This window comes from Strigops habroptila, chromosome Z, assembly GCF_004027225.2.
Source record: "Strigops habroptila isolate Jane chromosome Z, bStrHab1.2.pri, whole genome shotgun sequence".
NCBI lineage: Eukaryota > Metazoa > Chordata > Aves > Psittaciformes > Psittacidae > Strigops > Strigops habroptila.
The window spans coordinates 66074759-66092916 of record NC_044302.2 but is presented as its reverse complement, the minus strand read 5'-3'; the positions used below and the strand labels follow the sequence as shown (position 1 = coordinate 66092916).

General features: G+C 41.6%; 1 protein-coding gene across 3 annotated transcripts; it reads right to left on the bottom strand.

Annotated features, from left to right (window-relative positions):
• On the bottom strand, nucleotides 1-17773 carry HACD4 (3-hydroxyacyl-CoA dehydratase 4). 3 transcript variants are annotated; one of them, XM_030511419.1, is made up of 7 exons: nucleotides 17741-17773; nucleotides 13818-13921; nucleotides 12810-12937; nucleotides 6858-6970; nucleotides 4184-4290; nucleotides 3347-3478; nucleotides 1-2674 (listed from the first exon to the last, which is right to left on the bottom strand). In XM_030511419.1, the coding sequence occupies exons 2-7, from the start codon at nucleotides 13912-13914 to the stop codon at nucleotides 2592-2594; spliced, it is 660 nt and encodes a 219-aa protein (XP_030367279.1). In that variant the 5' UTR covers nucleotides 13915-13921; nucleotides 17741-17773; the 3' UTR covers nucleotides 1-2591. The 3 variants fall into 3 exon arrangements, with proteins under 3 accessions (XP_030367279.1, XP_030367280.1, XP_030367278.1); XM_030511420.1 differs by having other exon boundaries at nucleotides 2644-2792; XM_030511418.1 differs by lacking the exon at nucleotides 1-2674 and having other exon boundaries at nucleotides 2916-3478.
• Nucleotides 17774-18158: the final 385 nt, after the last annotated feature.

Sequence of the window (18158 nt, the reverse complement as noted above, 5' to 3'; positions counted from 1 at the left end):
TCTACTTGGGAAAGAGTAATTTATTGCCAATTCAAAATAGAGTAGGATGGTAAGAAATGAAAACGAAACTGAAAACACCTTCCCTCCACTCCTCTCTTCTTCCTAGGCTCAACTTCACTCCTCATTCCTGACTCTTCTACCTCCTCTCTCCCCAAGCAGTGCAATGGTGGTTAGGGGATATGGATTACAGTCAGTTCATAAACCACCATCTCTGCTGCTCATTCCTCTTCATGTTGCTCCCCTGCTCCAGCATGGAGTCCCTCCCCTGGGATACTGTCCTTCATGAACTGCCCCAACATAGTTTCTTCTCACAGGTTGCACCTCTGAACCCATGGGTCCTTTCCATAGGGTATAGTCCATCTGGAAAAGGCTGCTCCAGTGCCAGTCCCTAGTGAGCCACAGTTCCTGCCAGGAACTTGCTCCTATATGGCCTCTCCATGGGCTGCAACTTCCTTCAGGGCACATCCACCTGCTGCAGCACGGGGTTTTCCACAGGTTGCAGTGTGGATATCCTCTCTGGCATGGTCCTCTGTGGGCTGAAGAGGGACAATCTGCTCCATCTTGATCTTCTCCATGCGCTGCAGAGGAATCTACTGCAGTGCCTGGAGTAGATTCCTTCTCTCTTTCCCCACTGACCTTGAGTCTGCAGAGCCGTTTCTCTCACGATTTTCTTACTCTTCTGTCTCACAGCTGCACATAGTGTATATTTACCTTTTATTAAGTATGTTTTCACAGAGGTGCCATCAGCTTTGCAGTTTCACGTTGCAGTGTCCCGTAGTTGCTCTGTTTTGGAGCTAGTTGGAACTAGCTATGTCTAGCATGGCTGAAGCCCCTGGCTTCTCACCGAGGCTATCACTGCAGCTTCCCCACTGCCAAAGCCTTGCCACATAGACCCAGTAAAATGTCAAATGCCATGTTTCCTCTAACAAGGTATGTTAACTCCAGGCAGTTCGATGATAAACACATTAGATGATTGAATTTCCAAGGGGAAAAATGTCCATGTTTGACCTTAACATGTTATGTAATGATTTGAAGCGTAGCTGCTCTGTATGTTTCTTCACATAGCCCACACTTAAATCAGTTTGGGTCACACAGAAGTCCAAAGTGGAAGAACTTCTGTTTCTCTAATGAGTTCCAAATTCCTACCTCTGTTTGCAATGCTTTCAAGGAAAAAAAATAAAAATCCAGGGTTTACTCTCTACTGTTGCATGCATGACCATGTTGCTTTTGGTTTGCAAATATTCCACAACAGTCTGAAGGCATTGTCTGCCACATATATTAAATAAATAAATAAAAATTATAGGTGACCTTTCATAATGAATTAGTTCAGCTTCACTCCTTCCTAATATACCCTCTTAGGCTGTATGGTTTAGAAAGTTATACAGACAAATCCTCTTCATATTGTGATAGTGTTCATTTCCCCTTAATTCTTTTCTTCCTTCCAACTATAGTCTTTTCTCCTCCCCCAGTTTTCAGTCATGCTCAAAAAAAAGAAAACCCTCACTTTTCTCCCTCACCTGCTTGAATTCAAATGTAGGTGATAACCAATATAGATGAAACATCAGAAAAGCCCCTGTCAGCCTCAAAGCAGTTATTTGTCCATTTTTGCCTGTACAGTCCACTTCGTTGCTGTCCATATTCTTCATTCCCCAGCCTTTGAAGAGACTGTGTTCTAGTTGCATTGTCACAGGTAGTCCTGCAGAAGTATGAGGAGCAATGCACTTGAGTAAAATGGCTAGAATTTTGCATTTGGCTTCTGATAGTCATTCACTTCCATTGAAATAACATGTATATGGCCTAACATCACACTTCTTTTGTGTATCTGACTGCTGTTCAGCATGGAAGAAAATCATTGTGGGAAAAGAGATTCTTAATGTCTGCCAGACATACGGTTATAAGTTTTTAGTTCTGAGCCTTAAATATCCCCTAGAATATATGGTACATGAGTACCTGATTGCTTGCCTTTGTGGTTTAGCTAGATTTTCTGAAATCTTGTTTGGAGAAGTGAAGGTTGAGACAGAATGTGAGGATCCTTTGCGAATGCCTGGGGCTATTCAGCATGTGAATTGCATAGGTTGCAAAGTTTCCAGCTTCTGCTCCTTGAGAGATTCCAGTTTTAGCTAATTTAGCATTTAGATATATATTTATAAGGCACATAAATGTTGGCCTAATATAAAATAATCTTACAGATTAAATGGTATTGTCATTACAGAATATCTGTTGCTAATGAGGCAAGAATTAACACCAAAATCAGGGTTGTTAGCGTGACTGTGAGCGGAGACACTTCAATTTTTTCAGAGTTCTCTAATATATGTTAGGAAAAATCTATTCATTTTATATATTCCTTCAAAAGCATTTCCTGCATTTGAAATCAAAACTTTCAAAATTAACTTGTTATTTTGAGCTGTTCCATTTTTGAGGTGCATTAAAGAGAGCTGCCTTTTCTGAAAATTCTGTGCTTGTTCAATAACAAGTTGATGAACGTGTGAACAGGAGTTTTGCATTGAAAATCTTTGCCTAATTTCTTTTTAACCTGTGATACGCAGCAGCTCACTGGGAATATACTTCTTATTTCCAAACAAAATATCAACTTAGTTTCTTTTCTTTTTGATATTGCCTGTCCCTAGGTGTGCCTTCCTTTCGGAGAAGAGGTTCTGGATGATAAAGCACATACCTGAATCAAAACACAAAATGGTGTAAGAACAAGGGAGTAGAGTCCAACGTGTCTTCAATTCATGCAGAAGGAACAGTATAAGCCTTCATCTGGCAACTTGCGTAGTTCCTTAAATGAACTTAGGAACAGAACACTGCATCACAAAGATGAGATCCTTCAAACTGGTCTTAAAGCCAATGACAGAATGAAGACTTGGGTGTAATGCAGCCAAATTCAGTTAAAAATTTTCAAAAGCAGCTTGTTGAGAAGCAGAAGGGGTTTATTTACATACAGGTTTTGGGGGGGTTCTTTTCCACCCCTTTCGATAATCAAACTGTAGAAGTGTTCATGTAGATATAACTTCTCATACCAGCTAAGAGGAATGAGTGAGGAGGGGCTGCACAGAATGAAGGTATGATCAAATGGGAATTGATTTTAAAAAAGGCAATTTTTATATTTTTGTTTTGTATTTTCATGCCTCTCTCACACGATGTTTCTTGCAAATTCAATTATTTGTATTTGAAAGACATCAGAAATCAAAACATCTGATGATGAACTTCCCTGCAGTAGTCTGCAGGAGATGTGGCAGAGAGATAGTGTTTGTGAAAGAATCTATGCTGATTTGATTTTTTGTGTTGCCACAGGCATCCCAGTTGTGTTGAAACACAGCTTTCTGGAAGATGAGATACTTACCTATAAAGAGCACTAGCAGATACACTTTCAGAATATAGGGGAAGTAGATTGAGAAGGCAAATGGAAATGGTAGCTTGATGGAGTATGTGCCAAAGGATTCAAAATAAGGCAGGGATACACAAATTGCAAATGCTGTAAAACAACATGGTAAATATTTAGTCAAAAGGAGATGGAAGATCATCAAAAAGCTTCATGTAAAAGTCAGTTACCTTTAAGGCATAAATAGCTATTATTATATGCCAAAGTTACCATGCCATTTGTATGCATATGCATGTTTTCTCCTTAAGCTCAGTTTTGTGGGTCTGACGGTCTAATTGCTGTTAATACTAAAATTATCAAGTATTTCCTATTCAATAACAAGTTCTGTCACTCCTGTGGTTGCACAGCTTTCAATATGATCTCAGTGGGCACATTTCCTGTTGTAAGCATGATAAACTGCTAAGTATGGCCTGCACCAGTAAGGTCAACCTCAGTGGGGGAAAAGGCAGCTTTGGGACTTGCTGTCTAACATGGTCAGTCTGAAATAGGGGAATCCACGCGTCTTTTCTGGGGGTATCTTCCTGCTTATCCAGAAAAATTAATGTTCTCCCATTCTGTTAAAAAATAAAGCAAAACAGAACAAAGACACATAAACCCAGAGTACCCCTATTAAAGAAAGAAGTACAGGAAAGAGGAAGATAGGTGACATACAGGTTGAGAGTACATAAACATTTATGACTACTTTGGCAATACAAAAAAAAAAAAAAGTATCTTACACACAAACAACAATTGAACTGATCATACTTTATTGAAGAAAATTAAGGAAGCAAATTGTTGGTACCTTTCTGATCTCCTTACCTTTAGCCAGAACTGAAAGGGGATAGAGCGGGATGCACAGTGAGAAGTTGAGCCATGTCAGTGGTTGGTAGTATATTCCCATCCTTGCTAACATGTTGTAAGTGTATCTGATGCAAGAGGAACAGCAGATGAGTTCAGAGGAAATGACTGTGTCTTTAAAATAAAGATATAACATTGAACAGTCCAGGGGAATTGCACAAGAGCTTGGAGCTGCTGATCCGAAAGTATTTCAGAGCAATTCTGCCAACAGTTCTGTTCAGGTTCTGACCAATGGCTGGAAGTAGATGGTTCATTGTTTCAGAAGGGTTTGTTTACGGTGCTAGCAGGTAGACAGAAATACAGCCTGCCAGCTGGAAGGTTCTATTGGAAACCAGTGTGATTTTATATTGGTCCATCAGAAAATGGATTTCAGATAGGAATATTACAACTGAGAGGGGCATGCAGAATACAACTTTTGCTTGGGAGCTGAGAATATGCTGATTTATGACTGCTGAACTACCTAAAGCACTGCTGGAAAAGGCTAAACAGTAAAGGTAATCGCAGGTACTTAATGTTCTGCGGTATGGCTGCCCCTCTCTTGGACCTCAGAAGGGTTAGTAGGTGCAAAAGAAAGCAACTGCACTCCAATGTATTGCAGTGTTTTACTGTGCTGTTACTGTTGCTCACTAGGAGACCAGAATGCCTAAGGCTTCACTCTCCGAGGTGAGCTAGTGCTAGCTAGTTTGATCTAAAACTGGTACAGCAGCTTTCCAAACACTGGAGAAACGGAGGTCTGATCACATTTTTGTTCAGCTGAAAGGCTTTTGGCCTGTGGTTTTGCTAGAGAGATGGAAATAAAAATTTTTAAGCCACTGTTAGCCAGGACTGTTTCTGGCAGATGGAACCAGCATTAAACAAACTTTCTGTATTCCCTTCTTATTAATTCATTTGTATAATTTTGGATCATACCTGGACTGAGATGAGTTTGAAGGGCTATAAATGTACCATCTTCTCTCAAGTTTGCCCTCTGCAACCTCAGGAGTGCCTCCATTTTTTATTATTGTTTTTGAGGCATAATCTCAACCCAGTGCAAAAAGGATACAGCTACTTCCTCTCGATACACATTCTTTGGCTGTTCATGGTGTAAGCAGGAAAGATCAGATATAGAAAACCTTGCAGAATTTGCTCTTAGTATATCATCATTAGCCATAATGCACAGGGTATTTACATCACTGAAGAATTATGTGGAGGAACTTGCAATACTTCAAAACTAGTTGGCTGAGGATTAGGATGGATTCCTGTGTGCTTTTAGACATGACCGCCTCTTTTTGATGCTAGGACATGGCACAGATGCTGTAAAATAAATCAGGTAAGAATTCTAAATTCATGTGAGTTGTACTATGTATTTGGATTGGGCATTTGCTGCTGCAGGCTGCAGTATCTTGCTTATTAAATGGCCAGTGTTATTGCTATGATTCCATACTGTGTGCTTCAGCAAAGATAGAAAACAGTGATGCATTGATAGGACTATTCTGACAGGACTTTACAGCCAATCTTGTTTACACTTTTGGCCTCTCTCCAGCTGCACAAAAGAGCTTTCAGCTGAGATTAAGTTCTACTCTTTTAGCTTTACAAACTCAAAAAAGAAATGGGATGGAGCAATAATCCAAATAATTAATACAAGTAGTGGTTTGTTAACACATGTAGTACATACACTTTGAAGTTGACTTAAAGCCTTTCTTACTAATCCTGACATTTTCCTTTTTTCAGATCTCTTTTATATCATACATTTCCTAAGCTGCCTGAATCCATATTCCCCAGTCAGTCCCCAAAGCAATGTATTTAAAACAGCAGAAACTACTATTTGAGCAGAAAGAAAGAAGATAAAGAAAAAACAAATTTACAGAGATCGCCCTGAGGACTATGTCTTGTTAAAATGCTTCTTAATTGCATATGACTTCCCTGCTGTAAGTTTACAAAATGAGGGCAATAGAGCTTAAGTTACATTTGAGAAATGTTACTGACTTCAGATACTGATGCAAGAGTCAGTAATGTGGAATTTTCACCATTATGCTTTTACCACAGGGAAGTACTGGTAACCTTCCACCATACAAAATTTTTGAGATAAAAGTCCTGAATTGCATTCCTGTTCATCTTGCCTCATGTTTGTGTCCCTGCAGTGTGATGTGTGCCCTACTACACCAAAATACTCAGTCTCTGCAGCAGGAGCTTGTGGCTTTTTGTAAAGCACAGTGCAAATAACCCAGAATAGTCTCTGTCTTGGTAGGAAGTTCTGCCACTGCTGCCTGTGCTGTTAATCTTGGATCAAAGTGAGGTGTTAAAAAGGTAAATACATAATAAATTTAAGTGTTAGGATTGTAGACTATTTTGGAAATTGCTGTTCCCTGGGAGGCAGTTGTGATTTCCTTCTAAATTTTCATTAAAAAGGTCAAAGCTTTTGAGCTACACGTTAGTGCAATGTAAGTCTGTAAGTAAGACTTTCTTCTGTAAGTCACTCTGTCTCTCAACTATGTGGATTTTTGTAAAAATCAGTAAATAGCCTTTATTTAAAATACATAATATGCTTTTCTACCAGTTTTGAAATAATGAACTGAGGCTGCAGCACAGTGGAGGTGGGGTTCTGCTCACAAGAATGACCTATTTTTCCCTCATGGCTTTGCCATTTATTCCTTACCTGACCACATCTAATACATTCCAAAGGAAAAACAAAACACACACGACATATTTCCCTTGAACTTCTTCCTGACTGTTGATCACAACAAATAAAACAATTATTCTCTCAGTGATCTGAAAAGAAAAAAAAGAATTGTGAATTCAGGTAGCACCTTCTGTAGCTCTCGTTGAATAGGAGGGCACAGATTGAATCCATTTTTGTTTGAACAGATGCTCCACGGAACATTTTGCTTCTTGGCCTGCTGTTGTTCAAGACCTTGTTGGCCTGCAGCTCAGGCAACTGGAAACTGTTGGCTGCAGCATCATAGGTTTGCTATAGTAAGGGTGGAGATTTGCTTGCCAACAGGGATGACTTGGGTTTGTAGCCCAGGAAACTTGTGGATGAGCTGGCTAAGGTTGTGGGAGCAAGGACTGCAGCCTACAAGCAAGGAAAATTACGCCTGTGTGGGAGTAAGCTTCCTTATAGGCTGCATGGGAGGGTGTGGGATACAGAGGGCCCTTGGGTGCATAGCATGCCAGACAGTGCTAATCTCACAGTCCCATCTCTGCTTACCACAGCTTCGAGATCTGCAACCCAATGTATCTCTCTCATGTAAGATTTGCAGAAAGGAGAAGGAATTCCTTATTTTTTTTTTTTTCCTTCCTGTTCCTGGCTAGGAGAAGTGGGTTTAAGTTTATAATTCATGTGAATTATTGCCATAATATTAGTCATAATATTTTTCTAGCGGTTGAACTTTACCCGACCCACAAGCTATGCCTTTACAAATGAAAAGATATAAAAGTGGATTAAACACAGTGTCTTCATCTTAAAAACAAAAATACTTTGGCAGTATTAGACCTCAAGAAATTAAAAACAAGTTTATGTTTCCTGGACAAGTTTGCCATGCCCTGCCCTGTAAAATAAATACATCTGTAGCGTTCAGTACTGCCAACAGTTGCTTGTGAAACTCTCCCAGAACAGTACCAGTTCACTCTAATTTACACTCTATTTGAAAGTGCTGGAGAAGAAAACATGCATCTATTCAGTTGGTATGAATCAGTATAGCTTCATTATTTTGGTTTGTTTAGGGTTTTGTTCACTATCTCTTCCATAAGGTACCTTAGGTTTCATGATTTTATGGGTTAAGCTGTCAAGTCAATGAAAGGTTGTGAAATGAAAACAGATTACCAAGGTGGTTTTTTTCAGTGCAGCCATTCTCCTTCACTGGTTTCCCCCTTCCCCTTAGTCCTACCTTAAACAGTTTTGCTACATAATGTTTATCAGTTCCTGCATGGAACATTGTGGCTAGAGAGTTCTTTTATTACTCTTTTTTCAGACCACATCTGTTAGATAAAGCAATCATCACTTCCCTATTCAGCAAAATTACGTGAGAGCAATTTTCCATACAGAAAGAGAGCATGTCCGTCCCCAGGGATCTGGTTCCTCATCTTGAAAGGCACTGAGAGGCCACAACAGATAAAAATGGTTTTGCTGCCTCTCACCCTGTCCTGACTGTTATCTTGTGCTGCTGATCCCATTGGTCCCTAACTGAGGAACTGATTTCTAAGAAGGTCATATGTTGACAGGCTTCTGTGTAGACAGGCCAGGAAATGGAGAGTGAGAGGTACAAAGTCCTGTGTTTGTATGCTGATGCTGAGGAACTTGGCAAGAAACTGGGGAGAACTGAAGTGTTGATGCAGGATCTGAAACCAGATACAACCGACTTACAAGAAGTATGGTGGGACAATCATCACAAGAGGGAAATCAAAACAAAGGGAAAAGCAGTATGAGCATTGAATGGGATTGTGTGGAGAGAATACATAAAAGAGAACCTGAATTAAAATCATTTTGGTGAAGGGTGTTAAAGAAGTGCAGCATTGGTGGTCGTGGGCATTTTGTTACCAACCCTAAAATCAGACTGGGATGTGGAGAGAGAGTTCTGCAATATAATTAATAAGAGATATTTCAGGGAGTTGTCTCACTTAGAAGCCAAAGCTTCACCATGATAATGAAAAAGTGTCTTCAGATGTGAGACCTGGCAGGCGGATTTTCCAAATGGCCACTGGCTCTTCAAGAGATGGCTGGGTGGGAAAGTGCTAGAAAGCAGCATAGGCCAAGTGATCAAGAGCTGATCCCATTTCAGTGAAATAAAAGGATAAGCACTAGATCAGTAGCTACCATCCCACATTTCAAAAGAATGAGCGGCTATGGAGACCCACAACTCAGCCTCATGGAGTGGAAGGGGCTGTGGATTTCTTTCTCTCCCCAGGGCATAAGCAGATACACAAGTGGCAGGGAGTATCACCTAGCTGGGGTTCAGCAGATTTCCTCCATCAAAGGATTCATGTCTGGGAAGTGGAGCACTCAGCCTCACTAGTTGCAGGTGATGGAAGTCTGATTACTGATTGTGTAAAGTAGGTTAAGCACCTGCAAGAGTAGGGAACCGTACCTGATGCAAACATGTCCCCTGTAGGTCTTCTGTTTATGTTACGCTGCAATCTCAGCCAGAAAACAATGGGATGCATAAAGCAGCCATCAGAGACCAAAACTGAAAACTGCCTATGGTCTCGCCCTGGAGCACATCTGCGGGGCAGGACACAGACTGGCTCCTCAGGGCAATTGTGTCTGTCCTCAGGAGGACAGACAGTAGCATCCTACCTCTTTTGTTGCCTGCCTGCTTGCCTTTATTCCCCTTCAAGATGTTGTGCTCATAGCACTCATATCTTTAGGTAACCCATACAAATCCAAGGCAGATGCAGGAGTTAGACAGAGGCTGGGGACCTTTCCAGTATGTGACAAGCCAGGGTGCTACTTGAAGAAGACAAGATTCCAGTAAATGTCTGTTGATATTGTGCGCATATACACATATATCTGTATACATATACACATGGAATCATGTACACATATCAATACACACACATGTATATATATGTATGCATATGTATACGTGTATAAACACATACATACATACACATGTGTGTACGCACACATACATATATATATATAAAGCAAGTGCTGCTATCAAGCCACAGCTCATTTCTTCTATGGATCATCTGTCCTTGCATGAATGAAATATGGCATTCTCCCTGTTGATACTCTCCTGCTTAAAAAAAAAAAAAAAAAAGAAAAAGAAAAAACCCAAACCCCACAAAACCAGAAGTCCTGTGTTTTCATATTCATAAAAAGGAAGTATGTGCTGACACCTCACAAAGTGTAAATACAGTGGTTTCATTTTTCATTCCTTCTTGTTCTTTGTGTTAAAGTCAAACTGGAATTTCCTTCCTCTCCCAGCACTGATTTCTCACAGGATACAGCCAGTTCTCTAGAGTGACATAAACTTTTGCAAGGCAGCCAGGGCATTTGAAGCAAGTAAGTGAAACAGAGCAAATGAGACTAGCTGAGGTTAGGGTGGAAGCAGGCAGCACATTCACTTTGGTTTTTTAATAACCATGACTGTGCAGTATGGAACCTGGTACCTGAAACCCCTACATAACTTTTTGATATAGTGAATGTTTAAAAAAAAATAAGAAAAATGCTGACATGTGACACATTCTCCTGTCCTCCTCTCATTCAAGCTGGAAATGCCCGGAGAGACATCCCTTTGCACCAGCTCTGTGACCCTCCCTTGTCTTGCCTTCCTCCAGAGCACCATCACACAGGACTCATCTTTCTTTCTTGGTGTGACTTTTCCTTGGCCTGCCTAACCCTCCTCAGATGCCTGGTGGCCTGAGGCTTTGTCTCTCAATGAGGCCATACTGAATGGGTTTTTCCAAAGGACACCTCTTAGTTTACTCTTCTGCTATTTGTAACGTGTATCTCAAAGTGCTCCTTGTAAAGGCAACCACGATAAATAGGTTATTAGGCAGAAATCCTTCATTCAAACAACTTAAATCTTATCTCTGCTGCAATTCTACAAAACAACCAGCCACCACAGGGGTGCTTTCACAGCTTATTTTATTCAAGATGGCCTTATCTCCCTCCGTATTCCTCCCCAACACTGCCAGAGCCACCAGTTCTCTCACCCTAGATGAACTTCATTGTGTATATGCATGTGTGTGCATGGCCTGAAGGATGCATCTAGGGATATGTCTTAAGCTTAAAGTCAGAACAGGTGGTGGGAACACAGAAGAGGGTAGCCACTATCAAATTCTTGCAGCTTTACCAGTGCCCTGACTACATGCAGTAGCCCGTAGGCTGCAGTAACGTAAGCATCTCTGATTGTCCGTCCCCTGTTCATTGTGGAAAATATATCTCTCTTTTTCCTAAGAGGCAGGGAGGAAAGTGTAAAAAGGCACATGGGAGTACTGTTGGTGCACAGCTGCTTAACCTGTACTCCCACAGCAAAAGCAGGGCAACCCAAGTGAAAACAGAGTCTACACCAAAGAGCTTGTACACCTAGCTTGGACAGCGTAAGACTGCTGCTACCATCAACACAAGAGAGTTGTGTCCGCGGTGAGGAACACCTGGGAAAAGAACCACGTAAGGATCCAAAGCTCTCTTTCTTGTGAGTCACTGTGCCATATCGCTTCCTGACCCATGTTCTTCATGCTGCCCTGAAGAGCACTGTAGTAAATGCACTGGCCAAGAAAGGTCACAGTTTTCTTGCTCAGAGTATCCATTTCGTAACTAGCATCTTTTGTGGCAACACAGCAGGTTTCGTGCAGGCTTCCCTGATCTCTGCTCCTGTTGGGCTGGGTAGGAAAGGAATGGACTACACAAGAGCTGGGGAATGTGCAAACTCTGCCAGGACAAGCCTTGCTTTAGCAACTACCTATTGGTGTTAGCAGGCTGCTTTTCTCTGTAAGAGATGATGTGAGACTTGTTACAAGGCACATTAGGAAAAACAGTTGATTGCATTTTGACGAATTTTCTACCATACTTAGTGAGCAGCATAAAGAAGAGAGATCTGTATTAGCCAATTTCTAATGGAGATTTAAAAAGAGGAACATATTCACCCATGCAATATGTCATTTGACAAAAATGGGCTATCCAGAAAACTAAAAACATAACTAACTACTCTTACTCTTCTACCTTCTGACTGCTGAGAGCAATACCAGTTTCACCGTTATTCAAATACTAAGGATGGAAAGGTTTGAAGGTAAACTCAAGTCAACATTTTTACTTTTTCCAGTGCATTAAAAAAGAATACCAAAACCTGAGATAAAGTCCCAACAAAAACCAAAATGTGGTAAGGAAAATGTCCGAGAATCATCTTGTTTTCTCCTATTGCATGTGATCTTTTGGCTGGTTTTCTGCCTACAGCTGAACGTATGCCCTTAAACCCCTTAACAGCATCAGAACCTCTGGATGTTGCCATAATTTGCCCATGTCTGGGTTTCAGAGGGCAGAGACCCTTACAGCAAGAATATGACAATTCTCCTCTTTCCCCTCCTAGCATTAGTTCTTCTTCAGTCCCTTAATTACTCTATCTTTACCAATCACTTTCCTTCCACACTCCATGACTGCCAGCAAACCCTGTTTCAGGAAGCTTGCTGTGCTGGTAGTTTTCTCAAGTCCCATCCCTTTGCTACCCCACGAAACCTTGTGCTTCTCTACAGAATAAATACTCACTTGTCAGAGAGGAGATGGCATGGAAAAGAATTACCTACTGAAACTTCGGCTCTGAAATGTTGTCTTCTGACTGTAAACAAGTTGGCTGGGGAGGTAATATCCTCAGCCACCTATGGTGTCCTAGAAATGGGGTCTGCCACTTTTCTGCAGGTGGCCTCTCCTCAGGTTCCTGCTGTTGTGGACTGGGCATGGAACACTCACTACTCAGTTTCATTTGAAAGCAGCTCTTTCCCACCCCACTTCTGAGGGCTCATTTCCTGCAGTTAGGAAACCATTAGCAGACCAGGCTCCCTAAGGGAGGGTGCAGGTGGACCACTCAGGGTAGTACAGGGCATGTCCCTGGGGGCAACCATGTCTGAAGTGTGTAGGTTGTGGAAGGAGGGTCTCGAGAAACTGACATACCTGCAAAAGCCTGGGGAAGAGATGGCTTTTATCAATGCCAATGAGGATGTGTAAGATCTCCAATACAGATAACAACTGGCAAAGACGCATCACAAATCCTATGGAGTAAAAGGTGTCTGCCAGTGAATCTACAAAGTGAAGAGGAAAATTAGAGGGTGGTTATATAGCAAAAGTCTGAACCAACTACTGAGTCTGTTCTTGCACTATCACCACTGGAGATGACAAGAAATAAAGCTCACACAGTTCCAAACATTTGGGTAGCAGACGCAAAACTTTGTGGAGGGGAAGAGGCAGCCCACTCTCTGTGTGTGGCTCTGACACAAAGGCAGGAAGCTGAGAAGAGTATTCCCTACACCTGATGCATTGGCAAACACTGTGCAGGATGTGTTGGTTTAGGGATATCGCTTTAGGACATTTCTAAACATGAGAAAGCATTGAGGAAATGTATGAGGAATGGTTAAACACACGGAGATGCTGAGTTCCTGCCTTTATCTGTACACATGGCATTTCCAAAAAGAAGTAGACCACAAAGCACGTATTTTATGTGCCTACCGTCCATGATTATAAATCATCTTAAATTTCTAGTCTCTAGGTTTCTGGTTTTGTGCCTTAACCCCATGCAACAGGAAGAGAATTACGTGTAATGTTTTTAGAGATAGTGATGTGCAATATCTACAAAGATATTCCCTCCTAGTGGCTTCAGTAAGATTAGTATTCACCCTAATGACTGAACCTACTCACATTTAAATCTATGTCTAAGTCAAAAGTTACTGCTGAATGCTGCTGAATATTAAAGCTCATTAGGAAAACAAGAACTTAATTTCTGATGTGGTACAGGCAGAATGTAGGTACAAGAAATTTGTTCATCCTTTTAAGGGAAGAAACAATGTTTTTCTAACTGAAATTACAGGCCCAGTATTGGACATACACCTACCCAGAATCCTAACTTGATCTCTCTGTGTGTCACTGCCTTTTGAAATGTTAAGGAAAACAAAGAAGGAATCCTACCTTTTCCAAATGACATGAACCTGATGATCATATTTGTAAATATCCAGGAATGTCCACAGAATTGCATCAAGTCATACATGAAGAGGTAGGTGTTCATGGTAAAGCTGTGGAGGTGAAAATGATACAGCAAACTGTATGACTTACTGCAGCATTTAAATTTTCTGATCTGTAGAAATTGCACCCTCTTTGGACATGTTAGTAAATCAAAGAAAAACAAATGAAATATAAACAGATCAGTGAAAACTGACTGTATCTGTAAGTGGCCACAAAACAGTACTCTCCCAAGTGGATCAAAGGCTCCCTTTGTTGTTATACCTAGGATATACCCAGAAAAATTTTCTTGAGTTTCCACCAGTGATCAGGGTGATCTGTGGCCACATAGTGAAATCTGTGCCTCCAGAGAAAAAAGTAAGTGAACAAAGACACTCCATTGGGTGCTGGATTCAAGCCTGAGCCCTTGGCTTGGCTCTCTCTTGACAGTGTGACCAGACTCTAGGAACAGCTTGGAGTTGCACCCACAGCAGCCCTGCTGAGGGCCTTGGACTCCCACAGACACGAGCCCCCAGATTTCTCCATCTGGGTGAGATTTATCCTGTTCTTCCCAGAAGACATGCCTCTAGCATGCACTCAAGACAGCTTAAAGTACAATGCAAATAATTTGCAGTGTCTCCAGCAGACAGCAGTTGTATTTATGAAAATGTAGGTGAAGAAATGGAAAAGAAAGCCACATTTCAGTCTGCTTTTATTTGATGCATTATGAAAGATATCTGTCTTTCCCCTTTTTAACCAAGTTGCTCTACAGGTTTTCCAGATAAACATGCAGTTAGGGTCTTTGTCTTTCTGCACAGCCTCTGTTTCAAGTTGCATTTAATAAAGTGAATCTTCTCCTGTTTGAGCAGACTAACCTTTGTAGCCCTTCTAACCTAATTTTCATAGGTTATCTGACCTTTGGCAAAACTTCATAGGCTCCAGAGATGCTTAATTTCTGTTTTTCATAAAGGTACTGTCTTCTGATTCATTCCAGAGGGAGAGGCTTGCCTGTCCTCTAGCTATGAAAAGGTCTGTCTACCTTTTTGGGAAGTCAATTCCTGAATTTTGTCCTAGAATTTATCTCCACTGTTTGAGCAATTAATTTCCTGCCCCAATAAGTAACAAGATCTCTTTAAATTGCCCCTTGATCCAGTGTATTCATGTGATATATGCCATCAAATTTCTACGGTCAAATTTTATCTCATTTGTATCTGTACATTAACAAACACAGTGTTTAGAAGCATCTAAATATGATAAATGCATACCCTTCATTCCCAGTATTGGACCACGACCATAAGTAACAATACGCATCTCTGTAAACTGATATAAATAAACTGATCTTCTAAATTTTTAATCTAAGTTTATCCTAGGGAGGTCATAGAAAATGCCTTTCTTCCTCTCTTACTGTTTTGCAGGATGGCTACTATTCATATAAATACTTCTATAAGCACAGAAAGATTTGTTGGCATAATTTACCTCCCAACAGACAGCAGTACCCTTTGATATTATGAAAATAAGACATATGAGGACCCAGACAAATGAATGTATTCCATAAACGCTCCTTTTGGGAAAAGTATGATACAACCGAATTGGACTAAATTCCAGTGAGCTCTATAAATATTGACCTCAGATCCCATCTGCTTTATTACTGAATGACACTTTGTTCTCTCTTGTAGTAAGAAAAAAAATGGGACACTGTACATTACAAAAAGGCAAAAAAATTAGAACATACATTATTCTGATTTAAGATAGATACAGCCTCATTGCTGGATGGACAGGAATTACTGTAATGGGTATGAAAGTTACAGGAACAGTTATAAAAATCTTGAGGCTTTCCAGTCAGGACCTTCACCATTCTCTTTGGACTGATATTGCCATGTGGGCTTTGCACAGGATACAGGCTGAGCATATAGTTTCTCTCTTCTTCTGAAATTCAGTTTGCCACATTGGTCTCTCACCCTTAGAATTTGTCTTTCAGTGGTCTGGGCTTATTTTCTTAACTCTTTCTCCATTGGTGAGCCAGAAAATTGTTGTCTTTAGAATTCTTAAGCTGCTTTATCTCAGCTAAACAGGGAGTAAGCAAGAGGACATTTGTAAAAGCAGCTTCACCCTAATGATTTGGCAATATGGCAGCTGTTGCATGTTAGAACTCATCTTCTTTAAAATGTGCGGGCGACTACTGAAATGTACGCACTCTGTTGGCATTTATGCTTCACTCCCAGTGAAGTATAGAGATGTGCTGGTGGGCAGCGTGCCGGTGTCACTTGGAGGACTGATCCCCTAGAGCTGCCAGCAGCACAGCTCCCTCACTTGGTGGTGCTCTGACCTCAAATGAGAGGATCTGAGATCAGAACTGCTCTGATCTCAAAATGAGCTTACATCCTACTACGTTAACCCCTGCACAAAAGGTACCTAAGACCAAGCAGCAGCTTTTCACAGAAGCAAAGAAAGCAGCAGAGAATAAAAGGTAATATAGGTGTAATTAAAGGAAACTGAAATGTAAATTGTTCTCTAACATCCTTCTCATCCAAAGGCTGATCCCTTTACCTAGAGAACCAGAAGCAGTGTCAGGATAACATATTTCACTGTCCTAACAATTTTGTCTCACAACACAAAATTCAGCCATCTGCTTCTATTTGAAGGTCACTGTCAGTAGAGATGGGCTTTAGTTAGATTTCCTGCTCCCCTCAGTTTACAGCAAGCATCATTTCAACTTTACCTCACAAAGCCTGCTTCTGCAACACCCTTGCAGACAAAACTGGCTAGCAATCCACCAGGTAGCTCAGTTCCTGACCCTGCCACAGACTTGCTGTTTGACCTTTCAAACCTCAGTTAGCCTCCCTGGTGCCTGGTTTGTAAATGGACTTGCTGCTGCATTTATTTCTTGTAGTGTGATGTGCTATTACACTTTCAAGTTGCAAGGCACTGAGGGAGTGCATTTCAGTACGCTACTTGCACTGATGACAGGAGAAAGAAACAGACATAGGTCGTTCAGTAGAAAGACCCGTAAGGCTGGACCTGCTGACTGTTGGTTTAGTTGTCAGTTCCACGTTACTTACTGTGGCTGATTTTACACCAAATACATTGAAATTCTAGGGATGCATTTATTATATTTAGGATCAACCCTGCTTATTGGAAACCTTTATCTGTGTTCTCTCTGCACTGAAAAATAAGACCTCTCACAACTAGCACACACAACAGCACAGCCCCAAACATCAGTTTTAGCTTGCAGAGCCTGACATATTTCCACAGGCAGAAAAATCACATAAATATAATTGTTATATTTTATTACTTTTAGCATGAAGGTCTTCAGATGGTTGCTATCACCTGAGGTAAGCACAGAGGTAGGTGACTGCAGTGTCTGAAGAGTGTCAGGACCACAAGCTAATGTGACAGGTAGCACAGCAGTGGCACCCAGCTCGGGGCAGCCCTTGCCCTGGCTAGCTGTCTCCTGCAAGGTGCCAGGGCAAAGGGCACACTCGGGTCCCTCTCACAGCGGGTCCCAGCCAGGCCTGCATGAACTGAGCACTTCCCTGCCTTCAGAGCTGTTGCTGCCTCCCCATGCGCCCACAGTGGCTGGCCACACAGGAGGAAGCAACCCTCACACTGAAACCAGAGAGCAGTGCTCCTTTCTGGTTTTCCTCCTGCAGGAAAGGTCTGCTAGAAAAGCCCGTCTGCTGACATGGTTTCCTTTTCAGTCACACTGGTCTGAACTTCAATCCCTTCCCATCCCTATGACAATCTGCAAGCACTAGAACTCAGGAAGCAGAACGCTCCTGAGAAGCAGCACAAAATATGTACATTTCTCTCACAGGCACATCCCGCCCCACTTCTCTGTCCCCTTCCTTTTTGCATTTGAGCCGGGTGGGTCGCCTGCGCTCCAGAGGCATTACCTGCTGCGGGGGTCGCACTGCTGCTGCTCCTGATCTTTCTCCTTTTTCCTCGCTACAGCTGCAGCAGCTGTTTGTTAGATCACCCCTCCTCTTTCCTCTTCCCCCACCCCACAACGTCACCGTATGCAGCACTAATCAGAAAAAACACTGCACTTCCCGAGAAAGGAGTTTCTAACCCCAAATATCTCCACCCCATTTGTCCTGCTCCTCACCCAGCCTAGCTTAGCCTAAGATACCCTAACCTAAATTGGTTTCTTGCTATTGCACCAGTAAGCTGGTCTGTAAATCCCACTAACTTTGTCTCTGAACCCCAAGCGGTGTTTTGAAGGATTACTTAAGAGAAGAAATGCAAAATTAATTTCTTTCTTTCTCTTCCGTTTAAATCTTCAGCACTACAACAATGCTAACAACATCATCA

What these genes read in the sequence shown, in the direction of transcription:
- HACD4 (XM_030511418.1), bottom strand. Translation starts at nt 13,914, where the DNA reads ATGAACACCTACCTCTTCATGTATGACTTGATGCAATTCTGTGGACAT. An exon ending in AATGTATTAGATGTGGTCAG is followed by an intron (nt 4,291 to 6,857) that starts GTAAGGAATAAA and finishes CTCTTGCATCAG; the next exon opens with ATACACTTACAACATGTTAG. An exon ending in CCTTTCAGTTCTGGCTAAAG is followed by an intron (nt 3,479 to 4,183) that starts GTAAGGAGATCA and finishes GTTGTTTTACAG; the next exon opens with CATTTGCAATTTGTGTATCC.